General features: G+C 53.8%; 1 protein-coding gene across 3 annotated transcripts in view; it reads right to left on the reverse strand.

Moving 5' to 3' along the window:
* Positions 1-23,343, reverse strand: part of SNX17 (sorting nexin 17) — a 105,751-nt gene that overhangs the window by 9,608 nt on the left and 72,800 nt on the right. For all 3 annotated transcript variants that reach the window (XR_014471871.1, XR_014471872.1, XM_083178989.1), the window contains exons 11-12: positions 5,833-5,943; positions 3,711-3,788 (exon numbers count right to left, since the gene is read on the reverse strand). Coding sequence is in view for 1 of the 3 variants with exons in the window: in XM_083178989.1 (XP_083035115.1) it covers positions 3,711-3,788; positions 5,833-5,943 (189 nt within the window). In the remaining 2 variants the exon portion in view is untranslated. The remainder of the gene's footprint in view (positions 1-3,710; positions 3,789-5,832; positions 5,944-23,343) is intronic.

Here is a 23,343-nt window from a genome sequence, read left to right on the forward strand (position 1 = left end):
GGGTTCAAATCCTTTAAAATTTAGAATGTGACGTACCGAGCCGTCTGGCTTTGGCACGAGAAAAAAAATGGAAAAGTATCCCTGAGTACGCTGATCTTCCGGAACTGGAACTACCACCCCCGCAGTTCGCAATCTGGAAATGGCTGACAACAGAAGTTGGCCATTTTCTGGAGAAACTGGCAAACCGGTCTTGAAGAACCTGTTTGGGGGAGGCAAGCGAAAGTGAATTTTGTAGCTCAGGGCTACAAGATCCCTTACCCATGAGTTCTGACAAGACTGCAGCCAGACGTGACTGAAGTTCTTTAGTCGAGCTCCCACCATGGAGTCCCCCAGATGGGATGCAAGACAGTCTTGCTGTGGGCTTAGTGAACTTGGAGTCCAGTGTGGTTGCGGAGGCACCTATATCACGTCCTCTGGAACCTCGGTGTGATGGTGCACCGCCTGTGGAACGTCCTCTGAATCTACTTGGAAGGCCCCTATGGAGTTCTACGAGGTGGTGGCGGCACTGCAGAGGGAAGAAAGTGAGACTTACCTCCTGTCGCTTGGAATATCCATTTGTCGAGCTCAGACCCGAACAGGACATCTCCAGTAAAGGCCAAAGCCTTTACCGCTCTCTTAGACTCAGAGTCTGCTTGCCATTGGCGTGGCCAAAGAGCTCTGCGAGTGGATATGGAGAGTGCATAAATCCAAGCTACAACTATGCAAATGTCTGAGGAAGCCTCCATCAAAAATGCAGAGGCCTCCTGGATATGTTCTGTCAGTTGAAGAATAGAAGTAGGGTCAGAACCTTCACGTATCTCTGCTGAAATTTGTGAGGCCCAGACCCCAATGGCCTTATTTACCCAGAATCGGGCCTGGGCCGGATGCTGTAAAATATCAGCAGCTGAAAAAAATATTTTTCAAAGTTTAACTTTCTAACTTGCGGTCTGAGGTGTCTTTAAGGGTAGTGGCCCCTGGGACTGGAAAGACGGTCTTCTTAGACAGTCGTGACCCCAAGGAATCAGCCATTGGTGGAACCTCCACCTTTTTCCTGCCCTCAGCCTGTAAAGGATAATTTGTCAGAAACCTACGAGGAGTTTGAATTTTTTGTCTGGATGATTCCAGGCTTGTACCACATGGTCATCCAATTCTTCCGCCGAAGGAAAAGTGGAAGATTGCTTCTGTTTCTTCCCAAAAAGAGAAGGACGGGCAGGATAATCCGCTCCCTACATTACATTACAAGCAACTTTACCATCTCAATTAAATCCTCCAAGCCCTGAGTTCAGGTTATTGAGTATCAAAAGAGGGGGAGCAAGTTCACCCTCCTCAAGCTCTGGCATATTGTCAGACTCAATTAATTCCACAGTCTGTGGAAGCAACCTCTTCCTTTGTAAAAGGGGAGGGTTTAATGTCCTTGAAGAGGATGGCCGAGGGCCCTCAGCCGGTCCTGGAGCTCTAGTTAGACATTCTACAGCAGAGGCTAAATCACTCTGCTGGCTTCTAAATGTTTCCCTATCTTTCTGAGACGCAGTGAGCTCAGAAGATAATCGGGACAGGACATCTGTAAGCTGTGATGCCCAGATCGGGGTATCTACAGGGGTCTGTACCAGAGGGGGGGTTAACTGAGCATTTATCACAAAGTAACATTCCCTCAGAAGCCTGTGTCAACTTCTTACAAGAAACTCTCTTGGGGTTTCCCCCTGCCATGATTATTTCAATAACAAGACACACAGGTAATAACCACACACAAAGAGAGTAGCCACATAGAAACACTGGATAGGAGAGAGCTGCCACAGGGCCTAAACTGCGCTATGGTATATAATACAGGAGCGCTATAGCCCTAACTGTCCTCACCGAGCTCTAATCCCCACTGTAACTCACAGACCAGGTAGAGCTGTAGCATGGCAGTCACCAGGAGAAAAAAAAGATATTGCCAACTGCAGCCGGATGGAGCTGCAATCACTGCCATCGACGCTGATGGTGGGGGAGGATCGTGCCGTGCGTCTCGGTTAACGGTGCCTGCTACATCTCCAGAGACGGTGGTCTCTGCAGCCAGGGAGCCGGGCGCAAACCATAGCAGCAGCCGGGTCCCTCCGGCAGGCTTCCCTTGTAGCAGGCAGATAGTAGCAGCAACTATCTGCCGGTCCTCAAGTCTTGCTGCTTTAGCCTAAGTAATTTACAAAATGCCCAAGAGTGAGCCCAAGTGTGACCTGCTCTCTTTTGGGCACAATCTAAGACTGCCTGGTAGGGGAAGTAGAAGGGGAGGAGTTGGTCACATTGATTTATATTTAAAGTGCTCATGCTCCCTGTGGTTGCCTTCTATCCCCCAGTGTAACTACAGTGACACCTAGTGGATGAAGGAGAAAGAACTGTTCTGGTATAGGACAAGGCCTGCAGAGCCAGGAACAGAGCCATATGGCCTCATCTGACACCTAGGAAGCTGAAATCTTAGAAACCAAGATGCCAGAGTCCAGGGTTGCCTCCCCTAAATATGAAGTGAGACACTAGCGTTAACTCCTTCTCCCGGGGTGTACCTGCAGGTAGGCCCCTTGATCGGGTATCTGCCCACATCTGGCAATGAACCAGCATGCGCATCCATAACCTTCAGGAAATTCTCCAACTTCCTGTCCGTAGGTTCCTTATAGGAAGAGTGTGTTTAGAACAGGCAACATGGAACTCCCCAGCAGGCGCTCCACATGCGCACCAATCAGTGGAGGGGTTTCCCATTTAACTGAAGCCTCCAAGGAAAGGAAATAAAGGGTAGAAAAATGTTTTGACAACTGAAATTGGCAGTTAGGAGTTATTCAGGCCTCATTCAGAAGCTTCTCCAGTTGCTCAGAACTAGGGAACCGTGTTGCATTTCTTCTTACAATTAAAAATAGGCCAAAACCTCTCTCACCGCTTTAACCAAGGCCACTACATCTAATGCGAGGGCGTTTCATCAGGAGATCTCAATACCAGAGGAAACAGAACCAGTGTGACCCAGAATACAGATAGCTGACTACTTGTGCACAATCCGTTGGAGCCCTACACTGATGATGGTTCCAATGTGGGGGGAAATAAAGCTGCTCCAGCAGATGTGGCAGACTGTGTAGGAGTAGTAGCCGCCAGGGTTAGAAACGTGTGGTCCTGGGGCAGCGCAAGTACGTAGCACAGCTCCTTAGATGCCTTGCCTCTGGAAGACATAGGTTATGGGGTGTACCCATGGGCTGGCTCGGTGGCCGTTGATACCGATTCTATATCGTCAGTCACCGGGATCCGAGGGTTGCCGTCACTAGCCAGGAGGGAAGGATGGCGGGAGGACGGTGCGTAGCGTTCTGTGCGCAGAAAAGGGTACAACTCCCTGATGTGAGCGGTGCAAAGCGCCCCCGCCTCCTGTGCGCGGCACAAAGCGCCACTCCCCGCCTCCTGTGCGCGGCACAAAGCGCCACCCCCCGCCTCCTGTGCGCGGCACAAAGCGCCACCCCCCGCCTCCTGTGCGCGGCACAAAGCGCCACCCCCCGCCTCCTGTGCGCGGCACAATGCGCCGCCCCCCCGCCTCCTGTGCGCGGCACAAAGCGCCGCCCCCCGCCTCCTGTGCGCGGCACAAAGCGCCGCCCCCCGCCTCCTGTGCGCGGCACAAAGCGCCGCCCCCCGCCTCCTGTGCGCGGCACAAAGCGCCGCCCCCCGCCTCCTGTGCGCGGCACAAAGCGCCCCCCGCCTCCTGTGCGCAGCACATCCCTGGAACTTACCTTTTTCATTGTGCCTCCAGACTTCTTTACCATGAGCTCATCCACCATGGACTGCAGGCAGATGCTCATCATAATTGCCTGCAAGGAAGAAGTGAGCAGTTATCACCAGGGGCAGCACATGTGGAGGTGGGTACAGCCATACAGATATCAGCGGCAAAGGGGACATACGGGAGCCCTCACACCAGGTTATACACAGGTAGATGTCATGGGACTATAAGGCTTACCATCAGGCTAACACTACACAGGGTCATAGCAGTTTCACAATGATAAGTGCTATATATTGCATATAGGTAAGTGTCAGGCAGCTCGGGGAGCTGAGAGATGGGGTAATATGACAGCATGTGAGGTGGGTGTAGGTAAGTGTCAGGCAGCTCGGGGAGCTGAGAGATGGGGTAATATGACAGCGTGTGAGGTGGGTGTAGGTAAGTGTCCGGCAGCTTGGGGGGATGCGGGAGCTGAGAGATGGGGTAATATGACAGCGTGTGAGGTGGGTGTAGGTAAGTGTCAGGCAGCTTGGGGGGACGCGGGAGCTGAGAGATGGGGTAATATGACAGCGTGTGAGGTGGGTGTAGGTAAGTGTCAGGCAGCTTGGGGGGACGCGGGAGCTGAAAGATGGGGGTAATATGACAGTGTGTGAGGTGGGTGTAGGTAAGTGTCAGGCAGCTTGGGGGGACGCGGGAGCTGAGAGATGGGGGTAATATGACAGTGTGTGAGGTGGGTGTAGGTAAGTGTCAGGCAGCTTGGGGGGATGCGGGAGCTGAGAGATGGGGTAATATGACAGCGTGTGAGGTGGGTGTAGGCAAGTGTCAGTCAGCTTGGGGGGACGCGGGAGCTGAGAGATGGGGGTAATATGACAGTGTGTGAGGTAGGTGTAGGTAAGTGTCAGGCAGCTTGGAGGGGACGCGGGAGCTGAGATATGGGGTAATATGACAGCGTGTGAGGTGGGTGTAGGCAAGTGTCAGTCAGCTTGGGGGGACGCGGGAGCTGAGAGATGGGGGTAATATGACAGTGTGTGAGGTGGGTGTAGGTAAGTGTCAGGCAGCTTGGAGGGGACGCGGGAGCTGAGATATGGGGTAATATGACAGCGTGTGAGGTGGGTGTAGGTAAGTGTCAGGCAGCTTGGGGGGACGCGGGAGCTGAGAGATGGGGTAATATGACAGCGTGTGAGGTGGGTGTAGGTAAGTGTCAGGCAGCTTGGGGGGATGCGGGAGCTGAGAGATGGGGTAATATGACAGCGTGTGAGGTGGGTGTAGGCAAGTGTCAGGCAGCTTGGGGGGACGCGGGAGCTGAGAGATGGGGGTAATATGACAGTGTGTGAGGTGGGTGTAGGTAAGTGTCAGGCAGCTTGGAGGGGACGCGGGAGCTGAGATATGGGGTAATATGACAGCGTGTGAGGTGGGTGTAGGTAAGTGTCAGGCAGCTTGGGGGGACGCGGGAGCTGAGATATGGGGTAATATGACAGCGTGTGAGGTGGGTGTAGGTAAGTGTCAGGCAGCTTGGGGGGACGCGGGAGCTGAGAGATGGGGGTAATATGACAGCGTGTGAGGTGGGTGTAGGTAAGTGTCAGGCAGCTTGGGTGGGACGCGGGAGCTGAGAGATGGGGTAATATGACAGCGTGTGAGGTGGGTGTAGGTAAGTGTCAGGCAGCTTGGGGGGACGCGGGAGCTGAGAGATGGGGTAATATGACAGTGTGGGAGGTGGGTGTAGGTAAGTGTCAGGCAGTTTGGGTGGACGCGGGAGCTGAGAGATGGGGTAATATGACAGCGTGTGAGGTGGGTGTAGGTAAGTGTCAGGCAGCTTGGGGTGCGCTGGAGCTGAGAGATGGGGTAATATGACAGTGTGGGAGGTGGGTGTAGGTAAGTGTCAGGCAGCTTGGGGGGACGCGGGAGCTGAGAACGGGGGTAATATGAGGGGTGGGTGTAGGTATTTCCTAGAAGCTTGTGGGGCATGTAGTAGGGTGGGGTGATATAAGGGCAGTGAGGGGTGATATAAGGGCAGGGAGGGGGTATAATTACACACTATGGGCCTATTGATGTTGCTATGGATGAGACAGACTGGAGTCCTGCAGGAAGACCCTCATCACCCGGCACAAGGTGGAGGACACAGAGGAGCAATGCATGACCTGCGGGCTGGAGATGGTGATCCACTGCAGACGGTCCTTGCTCATCAGATACTCAAAGGCCAGTTCCAGCCGCGCCTCTGTCTTGTTGGGGCTCCCGCTGCTGAGTGGAACCTGCATATAACACATGACACACATTACAACCGCTTGCTAGGAGACGCGTGGCGATGTAACACCATGCTGGGACCACCTATCAGTCTGTCACAATCCATACCACAGTATCCCAGGTTATGGGTCACTGCAATGAACTGTCACAGTGTTCAGCCCACCAGGCAGGTGCACAGGAAGAGCTCACAATTGCTTACATTTTCCAGAGTACAATGGTGATGCACTTTAAATGGCCGGCGAATAACTCCAGAGAAAAAGCAACGCATTACAACAAAAATAGGTACTTACAGTCGGGCAAAAAAAGTATTTAGTCAGCCACCAATTGTGCAAGTTCTCCCACTTAAAAAGATGAGAGAGGCCTGTAATTTTCATCATAGGTATACCTCAACTATGAGAGACAAAATGAGGAAAAAAAATCCAGAAAATGACATTGTCTGATTTTTAAAGAATTTATTTGCAAATTATGGTGGAAAATAAGTATTTGGTCAAAAACAAACAAGCAAGATTTCTTGCTCTCACAGACCTGTAACTTCTTCTGTAAGAGGCTCCTCTGTCCTCCACTCGTTACCTGTATTAATGACACCTGTTTGAACTCTTTATCTATATAAAAGACACCTGTCCAACACTTCAAACAGTCACACTCCAAACTCCACTATGGCCAAGAGCAAAGAGCTGTCAAAGGACACCAGAAACAAAATTGTAGACCTGCACCAGGCTGGGAAGACTGAATCTGCAATAGGTAAGCAGCTTGGTGTGAAGAAATCAACTGTGGGAGCAATTATTAGGAAATGGAAGGCATACAAGACCACTGATAGTCTCCCTCGATCTGGGGCTCCCCGCAAGATCTCACCCCGTGGGGTCAAAATGATCACAAGAACGGTGATCAAAAATCCCAGAACCACACGGGGGGACCTAGTGAATGACCTGCTGAGAGCTGGGACCAAAGTAACAAAGGCTACCATCAGTAACACACTACGCCGCCAGGGACTCAAATCCTGCAGTGCCAGACGTGTCCCCCTGCTAAAGGCAGTACATGTGCAGGCCCGTCTGAAGTTTGCTAGAGAGCATTTGGATGATCCAGAAGAGGATTGGGAGAATGTCATATGGTCAGATGAAACCAAAATAGAACTTTTTGGTAACAACTCTACTCGTCGTGTTTGGAGGAGAAAGAATGCTGAGTTGCATCCAAAGAACACCATACCTACTGTAAAGCATGGGGGTGGAAACATCATGCTTTGGGGCTGTTTTTCTGCAAAGGGAACAGGACGACTGCTCCGTGTAAAGGAAAGAATGAATGGGGCCATGTATCGTCAGATTTTGAGTGAAAACCTCCTTCCATCAGCAAGGGCATTGAAGATGAAACGTGGCTGGGTCTTTCAGCATGACAACGATCCCAAACACACTGCCCGGGTAACAAAGGAGTGGCTTCGTAAGAAGCATTTCAAGGTCCTGGAGTGGCCGAGCCAGTCTCCAGATCTCAACCCCATAGAAAATCTTTGGAGGGAGTTGAAAGTCCGTGTTGCCCAGCGACAGCCCCAAAACATCACTGCTCTAGAGGAGATCTGCATGGAGGAATGGGCCAAAATACCAGCAACAGTTTGTGAAAACCTTGTGAAGACTTACAGAAAACGTTTGACCTCTGTCATTGCCAACAAAGGGTATATAACAAAGTACTGAGATGAACTTTTGTTATTGACCAAATACTTATTTTCCACCATAATTTGCAAATAAATTCTTTAAAAATCAGACAATGTCATTTTCTGGATTTTTTTTTCCTCATTTTGTCTCTTATAGTTGAGGTATACCTATGATGAAAATTACAGGCCTCTCTCATCTTTTTAAGTGGGAGAACTTGCACAATTGGTGGCTGACTAAATACTTTTTTGCCCGACTGTATGTAGTATCTGGGCTGCCGATTTTGTGATTGTATGCCTTACCTTAAGGCATACAATCAGATGCGATGCGATGCGATTTTGCATAGGATTCAATGTTAAGAAGGTTCTGTTCATTTCCCCACTATCCAAGTGGGTATAGAGTTGATTTTATATAGTGTGGCGAGCGCAGCGAGCCACCGAGCCCGAAGCGTGGCGAGCAGACGCATATTTCTTAAAAAGTATTCTGTGTCCCCTCGCGGGGCTGCTACGCTCGCCACAGGTTTATATCCAACTCCATGCCCACTTGGATAGTGGGGAAAGGAAAAGGACCCCTTTTTCCCATTGAATTCTATGTTAAAATGGACTCAGACCATTTTAACATTGAATCCTATGGAAAAATCTTGACCATCGCATCGCATACGATTTGGCCGCATGCGATCCGATCCGATTTCTAAATCTGACGCCCAGATACTACATAAGTACCCAAAAATACTTTCATGTATATGTACAGACCTTTCATTTGGTAAAGAATGTGCCCTTCTGCTAGAGGGAAAGGGAGGGGGGGGGGGGAGGTGGAGAGAGAGCGCAAGCCAGACAGAGGAGGGGGGGGGGGGATGAGAGAGCGAAAGCCAGACAGAGGAGGGGGGGGGGGGGGATGAAGGGGAGAGAGAGCGCAAGCCAGACAGAGGAGGGGGGGGGGGGGATGAAGGGGAGAGAGAGCGCAAGCCAGACAGAGGAGGGGGGGGATGAGGGGGAGAGAGAGCGAAAGCCAGACAGAGGAGTGGGGGGGGGGGGGGGATGAAGGGGAGAGAGATCGCAAGCCAGACAGAGGAGGGGGGGGGGGGGGGATGAAGGGGAGAGAGAGCGCAAGCCAGACAGAGGAGGGGGGGGATGAAGGGGAGAGAGAGCGCAAGCCAGACAGAGGAGGGGGGGGATGAAGGGGAGAGAGATCGCAAGCCAGACAGAGGTAACTTCTTTGTTTATTCTTTTAACACTGATTTTTTATTGACAAGGACAGCAGCGCTGGGCGTCTCCAGACACCTGCGCTGCTTCCCCATCACTTTGGGGAACGCAGCTGCAACCGGGCACCGCAACTTTTAGAAGTGAAGGTAACGCGGGGGGGGGGGGGGGGGGGGGGGGAGGATATACCCACATGGGTTTCCTCCCCTGAGCCCCTCCCCTGGTAACAGGAGCAAGGATATACCCACATGGGTTTCCTCCCCTGATCCCTTCCTGCCTGCCTGCTAAATAGTGCATAGAGGGACACGGAGAGCTCTCAGCCATAACTGCCAGGCCACTTGGGCATTTCCCCCCTGTACCCCTCCTACAAGGATCACAGGTCCAGCAATTTATGCTTCTGCCGGCCATAGTGCTTTGCGGAGATCAGTGCCATTGTATGCCTCTGTAGGTGTGCACTCTCCAATCCTACAAATGGTCGGAGACATTCACCAATCTACGAACGCACTGGATTGTCTTCCCACCGGCGGTACAGATCTCCTGGTGGCTTCTGCATCAGAACCTCATGGAGGGGAGACCGTTTTGGATCCACTGGTGGACTCTCCTCACCACGGATGCCAGTCTCTGCGGTTGGGGAGCGGTCACGTGTCAGAAATCCTCAGGAACTCGCAGCCTGTTCAGGGAATACCACATCCTGCCTTTTTGAGACACAAAAAAGGGATCACCTTCAACAGGTGCAGCCAGAGGGAGATCTAGGACTTCTCTTATGGCCAGTATTGAAGACTCAGACCCCTGTGACAGCGACTGCGACCCCTGAGAACCTGGCTGTGTATCTTCCACATCCTCCCCATCTAATACAGCCTCCTCCTCAGAGTCAGGCTATACAGCAGGTAAATCACGTGTGTGTGACAGGCCACCCCCGGGAGTGAGGATGTCCACCCTGGCAGACAGGACAGTTACATCCTCCCCATCTAATACAGCCTCCTCCTCAGAGTCAGGCTATACAGCAGGTTAATCACGTGTGTGTGACAGGCCACCCCCGGGAGTGAGGATGTCCATCCTGGCAGACAGGACAGTTATATCCTCCCCATATAATACAGCCTCCTCCTCAGAGTCTGGCTATACAGCAGCTGAATCACGTGTGTGTGACAGGCCACCCCCGGGAGTGAGGATGTCCACCCTGGCAGACAGGACAGTTACACCCTCCCCATCTAATACAGCCTCCTCCTCAGAGTCAGGCTATGCAGCAGGTAAATCACGTGTGTGTGACAGGCCACCCCCGGGAGTGAGGATGTCCACCCTTACAGACAGGACAGTTACATCCTCCCCATCTAATACAGCCTCCTCCTCAAAGTCAGGCTGCACAACAGGTAAATCACGTTTGTGTGACAGGCCACCCCCGGGAGTGAGGATGTCCATCCTGGCAGACAGGACAGTTACACCCTCCCCATCTAATACAGCCTCCTCCTCAGAGTCAGGCTATGCAGCAGGTAAATCACGTGTGTGTGACAGGCCACCCCCGGGAGTGAGGATGTCCATCCTGGCAGACAGGACAGTTACATCCTCCCCATCTAATAAAGCCTCCTCCTCAGAGTCAGGCTATACAGCAGGTAAATCACGTGTGTGTGACAGGCCACCCCCGGGAGTGAGGGTGTCCACCCTGGCAGACAGGACAGTTACACCCTCCCCATCTAATACAGCCTCCTCCTCAGAGTCAGGCTATACAGCAGGTAAATCACGTGTGTGTGACAGGCCACCCCCGGGAGTGAGGATGTCCATCCTGGCAGACAGGACAGTTACATCCTCCCCATCTAATACAGCCTCCTCCTCAGAGTCAGGCTATACAGCAGGTAAATCACGTGTGTGTGACAGGCCACCCCCGGGAGTGAGGATGTCCATCCTGGCAGACAGGACAGTTACATCCTCCCCATCTAATACAGCCTCCTCCTCAGAGTCAGGCTATACAGCAGGTAAATCACGTGTGTGTGACAGGCCACCCCCGGGAGTGAGGATGTCCATCCTGGCAGACAGGACAGTTACATCCTCCCCATCTAATACAGCCTCCTCCTCAGAGTCAGGCTATACAGCAGGTAAATCACGTGTGTGTGACAGGCCACCCCCGGGAGTGAGGATGTCCATCCTGGCAGACAGGACAGTTACATCCTCCCCATCTAATACAGCCTCCTCCTCAGAGTCAGGCTATACAGCAGGTAAATCACGTGTGTGTGACAGGCCACCCCTGGGAGTGAGGAGGTCCACCCTGGCAGACAGGACAGTTACATCCTCCCCATCTAATACAGCCTCCTCCTCAGAGTCAGGCTATACAGCAGGTAAATCACGTGTGTGTGACAAGCCACCCCCGGGAGTGAGGATGTCCACCCTGGCAGACAGGACAGTTACATCCTCCCCATCTAATACAGCCTCCTCCTCAGAGTCAGGCTATACAGCAGGTAAATCACGTGTGTGTGACAGGCCACCCCCGGGAGTGAGGACGTCCACCCTGGCAGACAGGACAGTTACATCCTCCCCATCTAATACAGCTTCCTCCTCAGAGTCAGGCTATACAGCAGGTAAATCACGTTTGTGTGACAGGCCACCCCCCGGGAGTGAGGATGTCCACCCTGGCAGACAGGACAGTTACATCCTCCCCATCTAATACAGCCTCCTCCTCAGAGTCAGGCTGCACAGCAGGTAAATCACGTTTGTGTGACAGGCCACCCCCGGGAGTGAGGATGTCCACCCTGGCAGACAGGACAGTTACACCCTCCCCATCTAATACAGCCTCCTCCTCAGAGTCAGGCTATGCAGCAGGTAAATCACGTGTGTGTGACAGGCCACCCCCGGGAGTGAGGATGTCCACCCTGGCAGACAGGACAGTTACATCCTCCCCATCTAATACAGCTTCCTCCTCAGAGTCAGGCTATACAGCAGCTGAATCACGTGTGTGTGACAGGCCACCCCCGGGAGTGAGGATGTCCATCCTGGCAGACAGGACAGTTACATCCTCCCCATCTAATACAGCCTCCTCCTCAGAGTCTGGCTATACAGCAGCTGAATCACGTATGTGTGACAGGCCACCCCCGGGAGTGAGGATGTCCACCCTGGCAGACAGGACAGTTACACCCTCCCCATCTAATACAGCCTCCTCCTCAGAGTCAGGCTATGCAGCAGGTAAATCACGTGTGTGTGACAGGCCACCCCCGGGAGTGAGGATGTCCACCCTGGCAGACAGGACAGTTACATCCTCCCCATCTAATACAGCTTCCTCCTCAGAGTCAGGCTATACAGCAGCTGAATCACGTGTGTGTGACAGGCCACCCCCGGGAGTGAGGATGTCCATCCTGGCAGACAGGACAGTTACATCCTCCCCATCTAATACAGCCTCCTCCTCAGAGTCTGGCTATACAGCAGCTGAATCACGTATGTGTGACAGGCCACCCCCGGGAGTGAGGATGTCCACCCTGGCAGACAGGACAGTTACACCCTCCCCATCTAATACAGCCTCCTCCTCAGAGTCAGGCTATGCAGCAGGTAAATCACGTGTGTGTGACAGGCCACCCCCGGGAGTGAGGATGTCCACCCTTACAGACAGGACAGTTACATCCTCCCCATATAATACAGCCTCCTCCTCAGAGTCAGGCTGCACAACAGGTAAATCACGTTTGTGTGACAGGCCACCCCCCGGGAGTGAGGATGTCCACCCTGGCAGACAGGACAGTTACATCCTCCCCATCTAATACAGCCTCCTCCTCAGAGTCAGGCTGCACAGCAGGTAAATCACGTTTGTGTGACAGGCCACCCCCGGGAGTGAGGATGTCCACCCTGGCAGACAGGACAGTTACACCCTCCCCATCTAATACAGCCTCCTCCTCAGAGTCAGGCTATGCAGCAGGTAAATCACGTGTGTGTGACAGGCCACCCCCGGGAGTGAGGATGTCCACCCTGGCAGACAGGACAGTTACATCCTCCCCATCTAATACAGCTTCCTCCTCAGAGTCAGGCTATACAGCAGCTGAATCACGTGTGTGTGACAGGCCACCCCCGGGAGTGAGGATGTCCATCCTGGCAGACAGGACAGTTACATCCTCCCCATCTAATACAGCCTCCTCCTCAGAGTCTGGCTATACAGCAGCTGAATCACGTATGTGTGACAGGCCACCCCCGGGAGTGAGGATGTCCACCCTGGCAGACAGGACAGTTACACCCTCCCCATCTAATACAGCCTCCTCCTCAGAGTCAGGCTATGCAGCAGGTAAATCACGTGTGTGTGACAGGCCACCCCCGGGAGTGAGGATGTCCACCCTTACAGACAGGACAGTTACATCCTCCCCATCTAATACAGCCTCCTCCTCAGAGTCAGGCTGCACAACAGGTAAATCACGTTTGTGTGACAGGCCACCCCCGGGAGTGAGGATGTCCATCCTGGCAGACAGGACAGTTACATCCTCCCCATCTAATACAGCCTCCTCCTCAGAGTCAGGCTATACAGCAGGTAAATCACATGTGTGTGACAGGCCACCCCCGGGAGTGAGGATGTCCACCCTGGCAGACAGGACAGTTACACCCTCCCCATCTAATACAGCCTCCTCCTCAGAGTCAGGCTATGCAGCAGGTAAATCACGTGTGTGTGACAGGCCACCCCCGGGAGTGAGGAGGTCCACCCTGGCAGACAGGACAGTTACACCCTCCCCATCTAATACAGCCTCCTCCTCAGAGTCAGGTTATACAGCAGGTAAATCACGTTTGTGTGACAGGCCACCCCCGGGAGTGAGGATGTCCATCCTGGCAGACAGGACAGTTACATCCTCCCCATCTAATACAGCTTCCTCCTCAGAGTCAGGCTATACAGCAGGTAAATCACGTTTGTGTGACAGGCCACCCCCGGGAGTGAGGATGTCCACCCTGGCAGACAGGACAGTTACACCCTCCCCATCTAATACAGCCTCCTCCTCAGAGTCAGGCTATACAGCAGGTAAATCACGTGTGTGTGACAGGCCACCCCCGGGAGTGAGGATGTCCACCCTGGCAGACAGTTACATCCTCCCCATCTAATACAGCCTCCTCCTCAGAGTCTGGCTATACAGCAGCTGAATCACGTGTGTGTGACAGGCCACCCCCGGGAGTGAGGATGTCCACCCTGGCAGACAGGACAGTTACACCCTCCCCATCTAATACAGCCTCCTCCTCAGAGTCAGGCTATACAGCAGGTAAATCACGTGTGTGTGACAGGCCACCCCCGGGAGTGAGGATGTCCACCCTGGCAGACAGGACAGTTACATCCTCCCCATCTAATACAGCCTCCTCCTCAGAGTCAGGCTATACAGCAGGTAAATCACGTTTGTGTGACAGGCCACCTCCGGGAGTGAGGATGTCCACCCTGGCAGACAGGACAGTTACATCCTCCCCATCTAATACAGCCTACTCCTCAGAGTCAGGCTATACAGCAGGTAAATCACGTTTGTGTGATAGGCCACCCCCGGGAGTGAGGGTGTCCACCCTGGCAGACAGGACAGTTACATCCTCCCCATCTAATACAGCCTCCTCCTCAGAGTCAGGCTATACAGCAGGTAAATCACGTGTGTGTGACAGGCCACCCCCGGGAGTGAGGATGTCCACCCTGGCAGACAGGACAGTTACACCCTCCCCATCTAATACAGCCTCCTCCTCAGAGTCAGGCTGCACAGCAGGTAAATCACGTGTGTGTGACAGGCCACCCCCGGGAGTAAGGACGTCCACCCTGGCAGACAGGACCGTTACATCCTTCCCATCTAATACAGCCTCCTCCTCAGAGTCAGGCTGCACAGCAGGTAAATCACATTTGTGTGACAGGCCACCCCCGGGAGTGAGGATGTCCACCCTGGCAGACAGGACAGTTACATCCTCACCATCTAATACAGCCTCCTCCTCAGAGTCAGGCTATACAGCAGGTAAATCACGTTTGTGTGACAGGCCACCCCCGGGAGTGAGGATGTCCACCCTGGCAGACAGGACAGTTACATCCTCCCCATCTAATACAGCCTCCTCCTCAGAGTCAGGTTATACAGCAGGTAAATCACGTGTGTGTGACAGGCCACCCCCGGAAGTGAGGATGTCCACCCTGGCAGACAGGACAGTAACACCCTCCCCATCTAATACAGCCTCCTCCTCAGAGTCAGGCTATGCAGCAGGTAAATCACGTTTGTGTGACAGGCCACCCCCGGGAGTGAGGATGTCCACCCTGGCAGACAGGACAGTTACATCCTCCCCATCTAATACAGCTTCCTCCTCAGTCAGGCTATGCAGCAGGTAAATCACGTTTGTGTGACAGGCCACCCCCGGGAGTGAGGATGTCCACCCTGGCAGACAGGACAGTTACATCCTCCCCATCTAATACAGCTTCCTCCTCAGAGTCAGGCTATGCAGCAGGTAAATCACGTGTGAGGATGTCCACCCTGGCAGACAGGACAGTTACACCCTCCCCATCTAATACAGCCTCCTCCTCAGAGTCAGGCTGCACAGCAGGTAAATCACGTTTGTGTGACAGGCCACCCCCGGGAGTGAGGATGTCCACCCTGGCAGACAGGACAGTTACACCCTCCCCATCTAATACAGCCTCCTCCTCAGAGTCAGGCTATGCAGCAGGTAAATCACGTGTGTGTGACAGGCCACCCCCGGGAGTGAGGATGTCCACCCTGGCAGACAGGACAGTTACATCCTCCCCATCTAATACAGCCTCCTCCTCAGAGTCAGGCTGCACAGCAGGTAAATCACGTGTGTGTGACAGGCCACCCCCGGGAGTGAGGATGTCCACCCTGGCAGACAGGACAGTTACATCCTCCCCATCTAATACAGCCTCCTCCTCAGAGTCAGGCTATACAGCAGGTAAATCACGTGTGTGTGACAGGCCACCCCCGGGAGTGAGGATGTCCACCCTGGCAGACAGGACAGTTACACCCTCCCCATCTAATACAGCCTCCTCCTCAGAGTCAGGTTATACAGCAGGTAAATCACGTTGGTGTGACAGGCCACCCCCGGGAGTGAGGATGTCCACCCTGGCACACAGGACAGTTACACCCTCCCCATCTAATACAGCCTCCTCCTCAGAGTCAGGCTATACAGCAGGTAAATCACGTTTGTGTGACAGGCCACCCCCGGGAGTGAGGATGTCCACCCTGGCAGACAGGACAGTTACACCCTCCCCATCTAATACAGCTTCCTCCTCAGAGTCAGGCTATACAGCAGGTAAATCACGTTGGTGTGACAGGCCACCCCCGGGAGTGAGGATGTTCACCCTGGCAGACAGGACAGTTACATCCTCCCCATCTAATACAGCCTCCTCCTCAGAGTCAGGCTGCACAGCAGGTAAATCACGTGTGTGTGACAGGCCACCCCCGGGAGTGAGGATGTTCACCCTGGCAGACAGGACAGTTACATCCTCCCCATCTAATACAGCCTCCTCCTCAGAGTCAGGCTGCACAGCAGGTAAATCACGTGTGTGTGACAGGCCACCCCCGGGAGTGAGGATGTCCACCCTGGCAGACAGGACAGTTACATCCTCCCCATCTAATACAGCCTCCTCCTCAGAGTCAGGCTATACAGCAGGTAAATCACGTGTGTGTGACAGGCCACCCCCGGGAGTGAGGATGTCCACCCTGGCAGACAGGACAGTTACACCCTCCCCATCTAATACAGCCTCCTCCTCAGAGTCAGGTTATACAGCAGGTAAATCACGTTGGTGTGACAGGCCACCCCCGGGAGTAAGGATGTCCACCCTGGCACACAGGACAGTTACACCCTCCCCATCTAATACAGCCTCCTCCTCAGAGTCAGGCTATGCAGCAGGTAAATCACGTTTGTGTGACAGGCCACCCCCGGGAGTGAGGATGTCCACCCTGGCAGACAGTTACATCCTCCCCAGCTAATACAGCCTCCTCCTCAGAGTCAGGCTATACAGCAGGTAAATCACGTCTGTGTGACAGGCCACCCCCGGGAGTGAGGATGTCCACCCTGGCAGACAGGACAGTTACATCCTCCCCATCTAATATAGCCTCCTCCTCAGAGTCAGGCTATGCAGCAGGTAAATCACGTTTGTGTGACAGGCCACCCCCGGGAGTGAGGATGTCCACCCTGGCAGACAGGACAGTTACATCCTCCCCATCTAATACAGCCTCCTCCTCAGAGTCAGGCTATACAGCAGGTAAATCACGTGTGTGTGACAGGCCACCCCCGGGAGTGAGGATGTCCACCCTGGCAGACAGGACAGTTACACCCTCCCCATCTAATACAGCTTCCTCCTCAGAGTCAGGCTATACAGCAGGTAAATCACGTTGGTGTGACAGGCCACCCCCGGGAGTGAGGATGTTCACCCTGGCAGACAGGACAGTTACATCCTCCCCATCTAATACAGCTTCCTCCTCAGAGTCAGGCTATACAGCAGGTAAATCACGTGTGTGTGACAGGCCACCCCCGGGAGTGAGGATGTCCACCCTCGCAGACAGGACAGTTACATCCTCCCCATATTATACAGCCTCCTCCTCAGAGTCAGGCTATACAGCAGGTAAATCACGTGTGTGTGACAGGCCACCCCCGGGAGTGAGGATGTCCACCCTCGCAGACAGGACAGTTACATCCTCCCCATCTAATACAGCCTCCTCCTCAGAGTCAGGCTATACAGCAGGTAAATCACGTTTGTGTGACAGGCCACCCCCGGGTGTGAGGATGTCCACCCTGGCAGACAGGACAGTTACATCCTCCCCATATAATACAGCCTCCTCCTCAGTCAGGCTATGCAGCAGGTAAATCACGTTTGTGTGACAGGCCACCCCCGGGAGTGAGGATGTCCACCCTGGCAGACAGGACAGTTACATCCTCCCCATCTAATACAGACTTCTCCTCAGAGTCAGGCTATACAGCAGGTAAATCACGTTTGTGTGACAGGCCACCCCCGGGAGTGAGGGTGTCCACCCTGGCAGACAGGACAGTTACATCCTCCCCATATAATACAGTCTCCTCCTCAGAGTCAGGCTGCACAGCAGGTAAATCACGTTTGTGTGACAGGCCACCCCCGGGAGTGAGGATGTCCACCCTGGCAGACAGGACAGTTACATCCTCCCCATCTAATACAGCTTCCTCCTCAGAGTCAGGCTATACAGCAGGTAAATCACGTTGGTGTGACAGGCCACCCCCGGGAGTGAGGATGTTCACCCTGGTAGACAGGACAGTTACATCCTCCCCATATAATACAGCCTCCTCCTCAGAGTCAGGCTATGCAGCAGGTAAATCACGTTTGTGTGACAGGCCACCCCCGGGAGTGAGGATGTCCACCCTGGCAGACAGGACAGTTACATCCTCCCCATCTAATACAGCTTCCTCCTCAGAGTCAGGCTATACAGCAGGTAAATCACGTTGGTGTGACAGGCCACCCCCGGGAGTGAGGATGTTCACCCTGGCAGACAGGACAGTTACATCCTCCCCATATAATACAGCCTCCTCCTCAGAGTCAGGCTATGCAGCAGGTAAATCACGTTTGTGTGACAGGCCACCCCCGGGAGTGAGGATGTCCACCCTGGCAGACAGGACAGTTACATCCTCCCCATCTAATACAGCCTCCTCCTCAGAGTCAGGCTATACAGCAGGTAAATCACGTGTGTGTGACAGGCCACCCCCGGGAGTGAGGATGTTCACCCTGGCAGACAGGACAGTTACATCCTCCCCATCTAATACAGCCTCCTCCTCAGAGTCAGGCTATGCAGCAGGTAAATCACGTTTGTGTGACAGGCCACCCCCGGGAGTGAGGATGTCCACCCTGGCAGACAGTTACATCCTCCCCAGCTAATACAGCCTCCTCCTCAGAGTCAGGCTATACAGCAGGTAAATCACGTCTGTGTGACAGGCCACCCCCGGGAGTGAGGATGTCCACCCTGGCAGACAGGACAGTTACATCCTCCCCATCTAATATAGCCTCCTCCTCAGAGTCAGGCTATGCAGCAGGTAAATCACGTTTGTGTGACAGGCCACCCCCGGGAGTGAGGATGTCCACCCTGGCAGACAGGACAGTTACATCCTCCCCATCTAATACAGCCTCCTCCTCAGAGTCAGGCTATACAGCAGGTAAATCACGTTTGTGTGACAGGCCACCCACAGGAGTGAGGATGTCCACCCTGGCAGACAGGACAGTTACACCCTCCCCATCTAATACAGCCTCCTCCTCAGAGTCAGGCTATACAGCAGGTAAATCACATTTGTGTGACAGGCCACCCCCGGGAGTGAGGATGTCCACCCTGGCAGACAGGACAGTTACACTCTCCTCCTCAGAGTCAGGCTATGCAGCAGGTAAATCACGTGTGTGTGACAGGCCACCCCCGGGAGTGAGGATGTCCACCCTGGCAGACAGGACCGTTACATCCTCCCCATCTAATACAGCCTCCCCCTCAGAGTCAGGCTATACAGCAGGTAAATCACGTTTGTGTGACAGGCCACCCACAGGAGTGAGGATGTCCACCCTCGCAGACAGGACAGTTACGCCCTCCCCATCTAATACAGCCTCCTCCTCAGAGTCAGGCTATACAGCAGGTAAATCACGTGTGTGTGTGACAGGCCACCCCCGGGAGTGAGGGTGTCCACCCTGGCAGACAGGACCGTTACATCCTCCCCATCTAATACAGCCTCCTCCTCAGAGTCAGGCTATACAGCAGGTAAATCACGTTTGTGTGACAGGCCACCCCCGGGAGTGAGGATGTCCACCCTGGCAGACAGGACAGTTACACCCTCCCCATCTAATACAGCCTCCTCCTCAGAGTCAGGTTATACAGCAGGTAAATCACGTTTGTGTGACAGGCCACCCCCGGGAGTGAGGATGTCCACCCTCGCAGACAGGACAGTTACACCCTCCACATCTAATACAGCCTTCTCCTCAGAGTCAGGCTATACAGCAGGTAAATCACGTGTGTGTGACAGGCCACCCCCGGGAGTGAGGATGTCCACCCTGGCAGACAGGACAGTTACATCCTCCCCATCTAATACAGACTTCTCCTCAGAGTCAGGCTATACAGCAGGTAAATCACGTGTGTGTGACAGGCCACCCCCGGGAGTGAGGATGTCCACCCTCGCAGACAGGACAGTTACATCCTCCCCATCTAATTCAGCCTCCTCCTCAGAGTCAGGCTGCACAGCAGGTAAATCACGTGTGTGTGACAGGCCACCCCCGGGAGTGAGGATGTCCACCCTGGCAGACAGGACAGTTACATCCTCCCCATCTAATACAGCCTCCTCCTCAGAGTCAGGCTGCACAGCAGGTAAATCACGTGTGTGTGACAGGCCACCCCCGGGAGTGAGGATGTCCACCCTGGCAGACAGGACAGTTACATCCTCCCCATCTAATACAGCCTCCTCCTTAAAGTCAGGCTATACAGCAGGTAAATCACGTTGGTGTGACAAGCCACCCCCGGGAGTGAGGATGTCCACCCTGGCAGACAGGACAGTTACATCCTCCCCATCTAATACAGCCTCCTCCTCAGAGTCAGGCTGCACAGCAGGTAAATCACGTGTGTGTGACAGGCCACCCCCGGGAGTGAGGATGTCCACCCTGGCAGACAGGACAGTTACATCCTCCCCATCTAATACAGCCTCCTCCTCAGAGTCAGGCTATACAGCAGGTAAATCACGTTTGTGTGATAGGCCACCCCCGGGAGTGAGGGTGTCCACCCTGGCAGACAGGACAGTTACATCCTCCCCATCTAATACAGCCTCCTCCTCAGAGTCAGGTTATACAGCAGGTAAATCACGTGTGTGTGACAGGCCACCCCCGGGAGTGAGGATGTCCACCCTCGCAGACAGGACAGTTACATCCTCCCCATCTAATACAGCCTCCTCCTCAAAGTCAGGCTATACAGCAGGTAAATCACGTTGGTGTGACAAGCCACCCCCGGGAGTGAGGATGTCCACCCTGGCAGACAGGACAGTTACATCCTCCCCATCTAATACAGCCTCCTCCTCAGAGTCAGGCTATACAGCAGGTAAATCACGTTTGTGTGACAGGCCACCCCCGGAAGTGAGGATGTCCACCCTGGCAGACAGGACAGTTACATCCTCCCCATCTAATACAGCCTCCTCCTCAAAGTCAGGCTATACAGCAGGTAAATCACGTTGGTGTGACAGGCCACCCCCGGGAGTGAGGATGTCCACCCTGGCAGACAGGACAGTTACACCCTCCCCATCTAATACAGCCTCCTCCTCAGAGTCAGGCTATGCAGCAGGTAAATCACGTTTGTGTGACAGGCCACCCCCGGGAGTGAGGATGTCCACCCTGGCAGACAGGACAGTTACATCCTCCCCATCTAATACAGCCTCCTTCTCAGAGTCAGGCTGCACAGCAGGTAAATCACGTGTGTGTGACAGGCCACCCCCGGGAGTGAGGATGTCCACCCTGGCAGACAGGACAGTTACATCCTGCTGTGCTCTCTGTGTCTGCAGGGAATTTGCAGCCAGCTGAGTGGACACAGATTCCAGCATTAATGCTGCTTGGCCCAGGCAGGCTCCTGAGAGTCCCCCTGTGATCCACCACACAATTGTGTGGGAATACCACTGAGCTGTGGGGACCCCCACTAGTCTGGGTTGACATACAGTGTTCACAAGTGACTTGTGAAGTGGAGCACACTTCGTGCTGCAAATCATACAGGTTAACTTTCTAACCATCTTAGAAAAGGGGATTACCCCACAACACACACACAGTAATACACACACACACACAGTAATAAACCAAACAGTCAGAGTCAGTGTGACGTGTATAGAAGCTGTGTGCAGTCTCTAACACTTATGTGTGTGCCCAGAAATGCTTAACAAGTGAGTGGGGAAATGACCCAGGGTTACTGAGGGGACCAGCACACCCTTACCCTGAGCTACCAGACTGAGGAGACCAGCACACCCTTACCCTGAGCTCCCAGACGGAGGAGACCAGGCACACCCTTACCCTGAGCTCCCAGACTGAGGAGACCAGCACACCCTTACCCTGAGCTATCAGACTGAGGGGACCAGCACACCCTTACCCTGAGCTCCCAGAATGAGGGGACCAGCACACCCTTACCCTGAGCTCCATGACTGAGGAGACCAGCACACCCTTACCCTGAGCTCCCAGACTGAGGAGACCAGCACACCCTTACCCTGAGCTCCCAGACTGAGGGGACCAGCACACCCTTACCCTGAGCTCCCAGACTGAGGGGACCAGCACACCCTTACCCTGAGCTCCCAGACTGAGGAGACCAGCACACCCTTACCCTGAGCTCCCAGACTGAGGAGACCAGCACACCCTTACCCTGAGCTCCCAGACTGAGGGGACCAGCACACCCTTACCCTGAGCTCCCAGACTGAGGAGACCAGCACACCCTTACCCTGAGCTCCCAGACTGAGGAGACCAGCACACCCTTACCCTGAGCTCCCTGACTGAGGAGACCAGCACACCCTTACCCTGAGCTCCCAGATTGAGGAGACCAGCACACCCTTACCCTGAGCTCCCAGACTGAGGAGACCAGCACACCCTTACCCTGAGCTCCAAGATTGAGGAGCTGGTTAGAAGCAATAGATACAATTACACATCTATATCAGTATGTGCAAGGCTATAAACACTGTAATGGGCGTTTTAGAAGCTCAATTTCACTTGCTGTCTCTGCTGCAGATCTCTTCCGCCCAGTCTGGAGCTGCCAGCACCGCTGAGGAGTGTCTGCTGCTGTATAATGGCGCCCAAAGCATGCAGAGAAGCAGGAAATTGGTGCCAGAGAGCTGTGTCCCCGCTCTGAGTAAGCCCCGCCCCTTGCAATGGTGCTGATGATTTTACTAATCTTTATACTGGCGCTGTTTCTATTCCTAGCAAACACATAAAAGGTGCGTACACACGGGGCAATATGATCGCTGGCAATATATTGCTCAGAGATGGTCGCAGATGAAAATGTCACACTGCCGGGAGAAGAGGCAGGGGAAGTCGCTGCTCCTCCGACAAGCGAACATTAGGGGGCTGAAAATCGCCCCCATGTGTACGCACACTAACACCTGCCCTGATGGTCCAGAGGCAGTGTAAAGCATCCAGTGTGGACAGGGGCTGTGCGGTTCCCATGCAGGGACACCGCCGTTGCTGCCGCCACCATCATGCCGCACATCAACTGGGGTACCCCACTAGAGGGGACCCCGGGTAACACTCACCAGCATGCATGGACAGTTCGGTACCTTGTAAGGCCAGCAACTGTAACCCACCCCTGGCTTCCCACGAAGCAGGGAGCGGTTTAGTCCAAAACAGGCTCCCCAAAAATAGGATTTTGGGTACCTACCGGTAAATCCTTTTCTCGTAGTCCATATGGGATACTGGGTTGTATACTATGGGGTAGAGATCCTCCGCAGGAGAGACAGGCACATTAAAGCTTTTAGTGTGGGTGCACTGGCTCCTCCTCTCTACCCTCCCTCCACTAGTCAGTCAATGAAAAACTGTGCCGAAGGAGAGCTATGTGAGGAGGTATGTGAACAAAAATTGTGGTGAGATTCTCACAGCACACCCAAACCAAAATAATAAAATAAAAGTAGGTGAACCATAACAACACTTCTGGGATCACCA

This window comes from Crinia signifera, chromosome 3 (assembly GCF_055691185.1).
Source record: "Crinia signifera chromosome 3, ASM5569118v1, whole genome shotgun sequence".
NCBI lineage: Eukaryota > Metazoa > Chordata > Amphibia > Anura > Myobatrachidae > Crinia > Crinia signifera.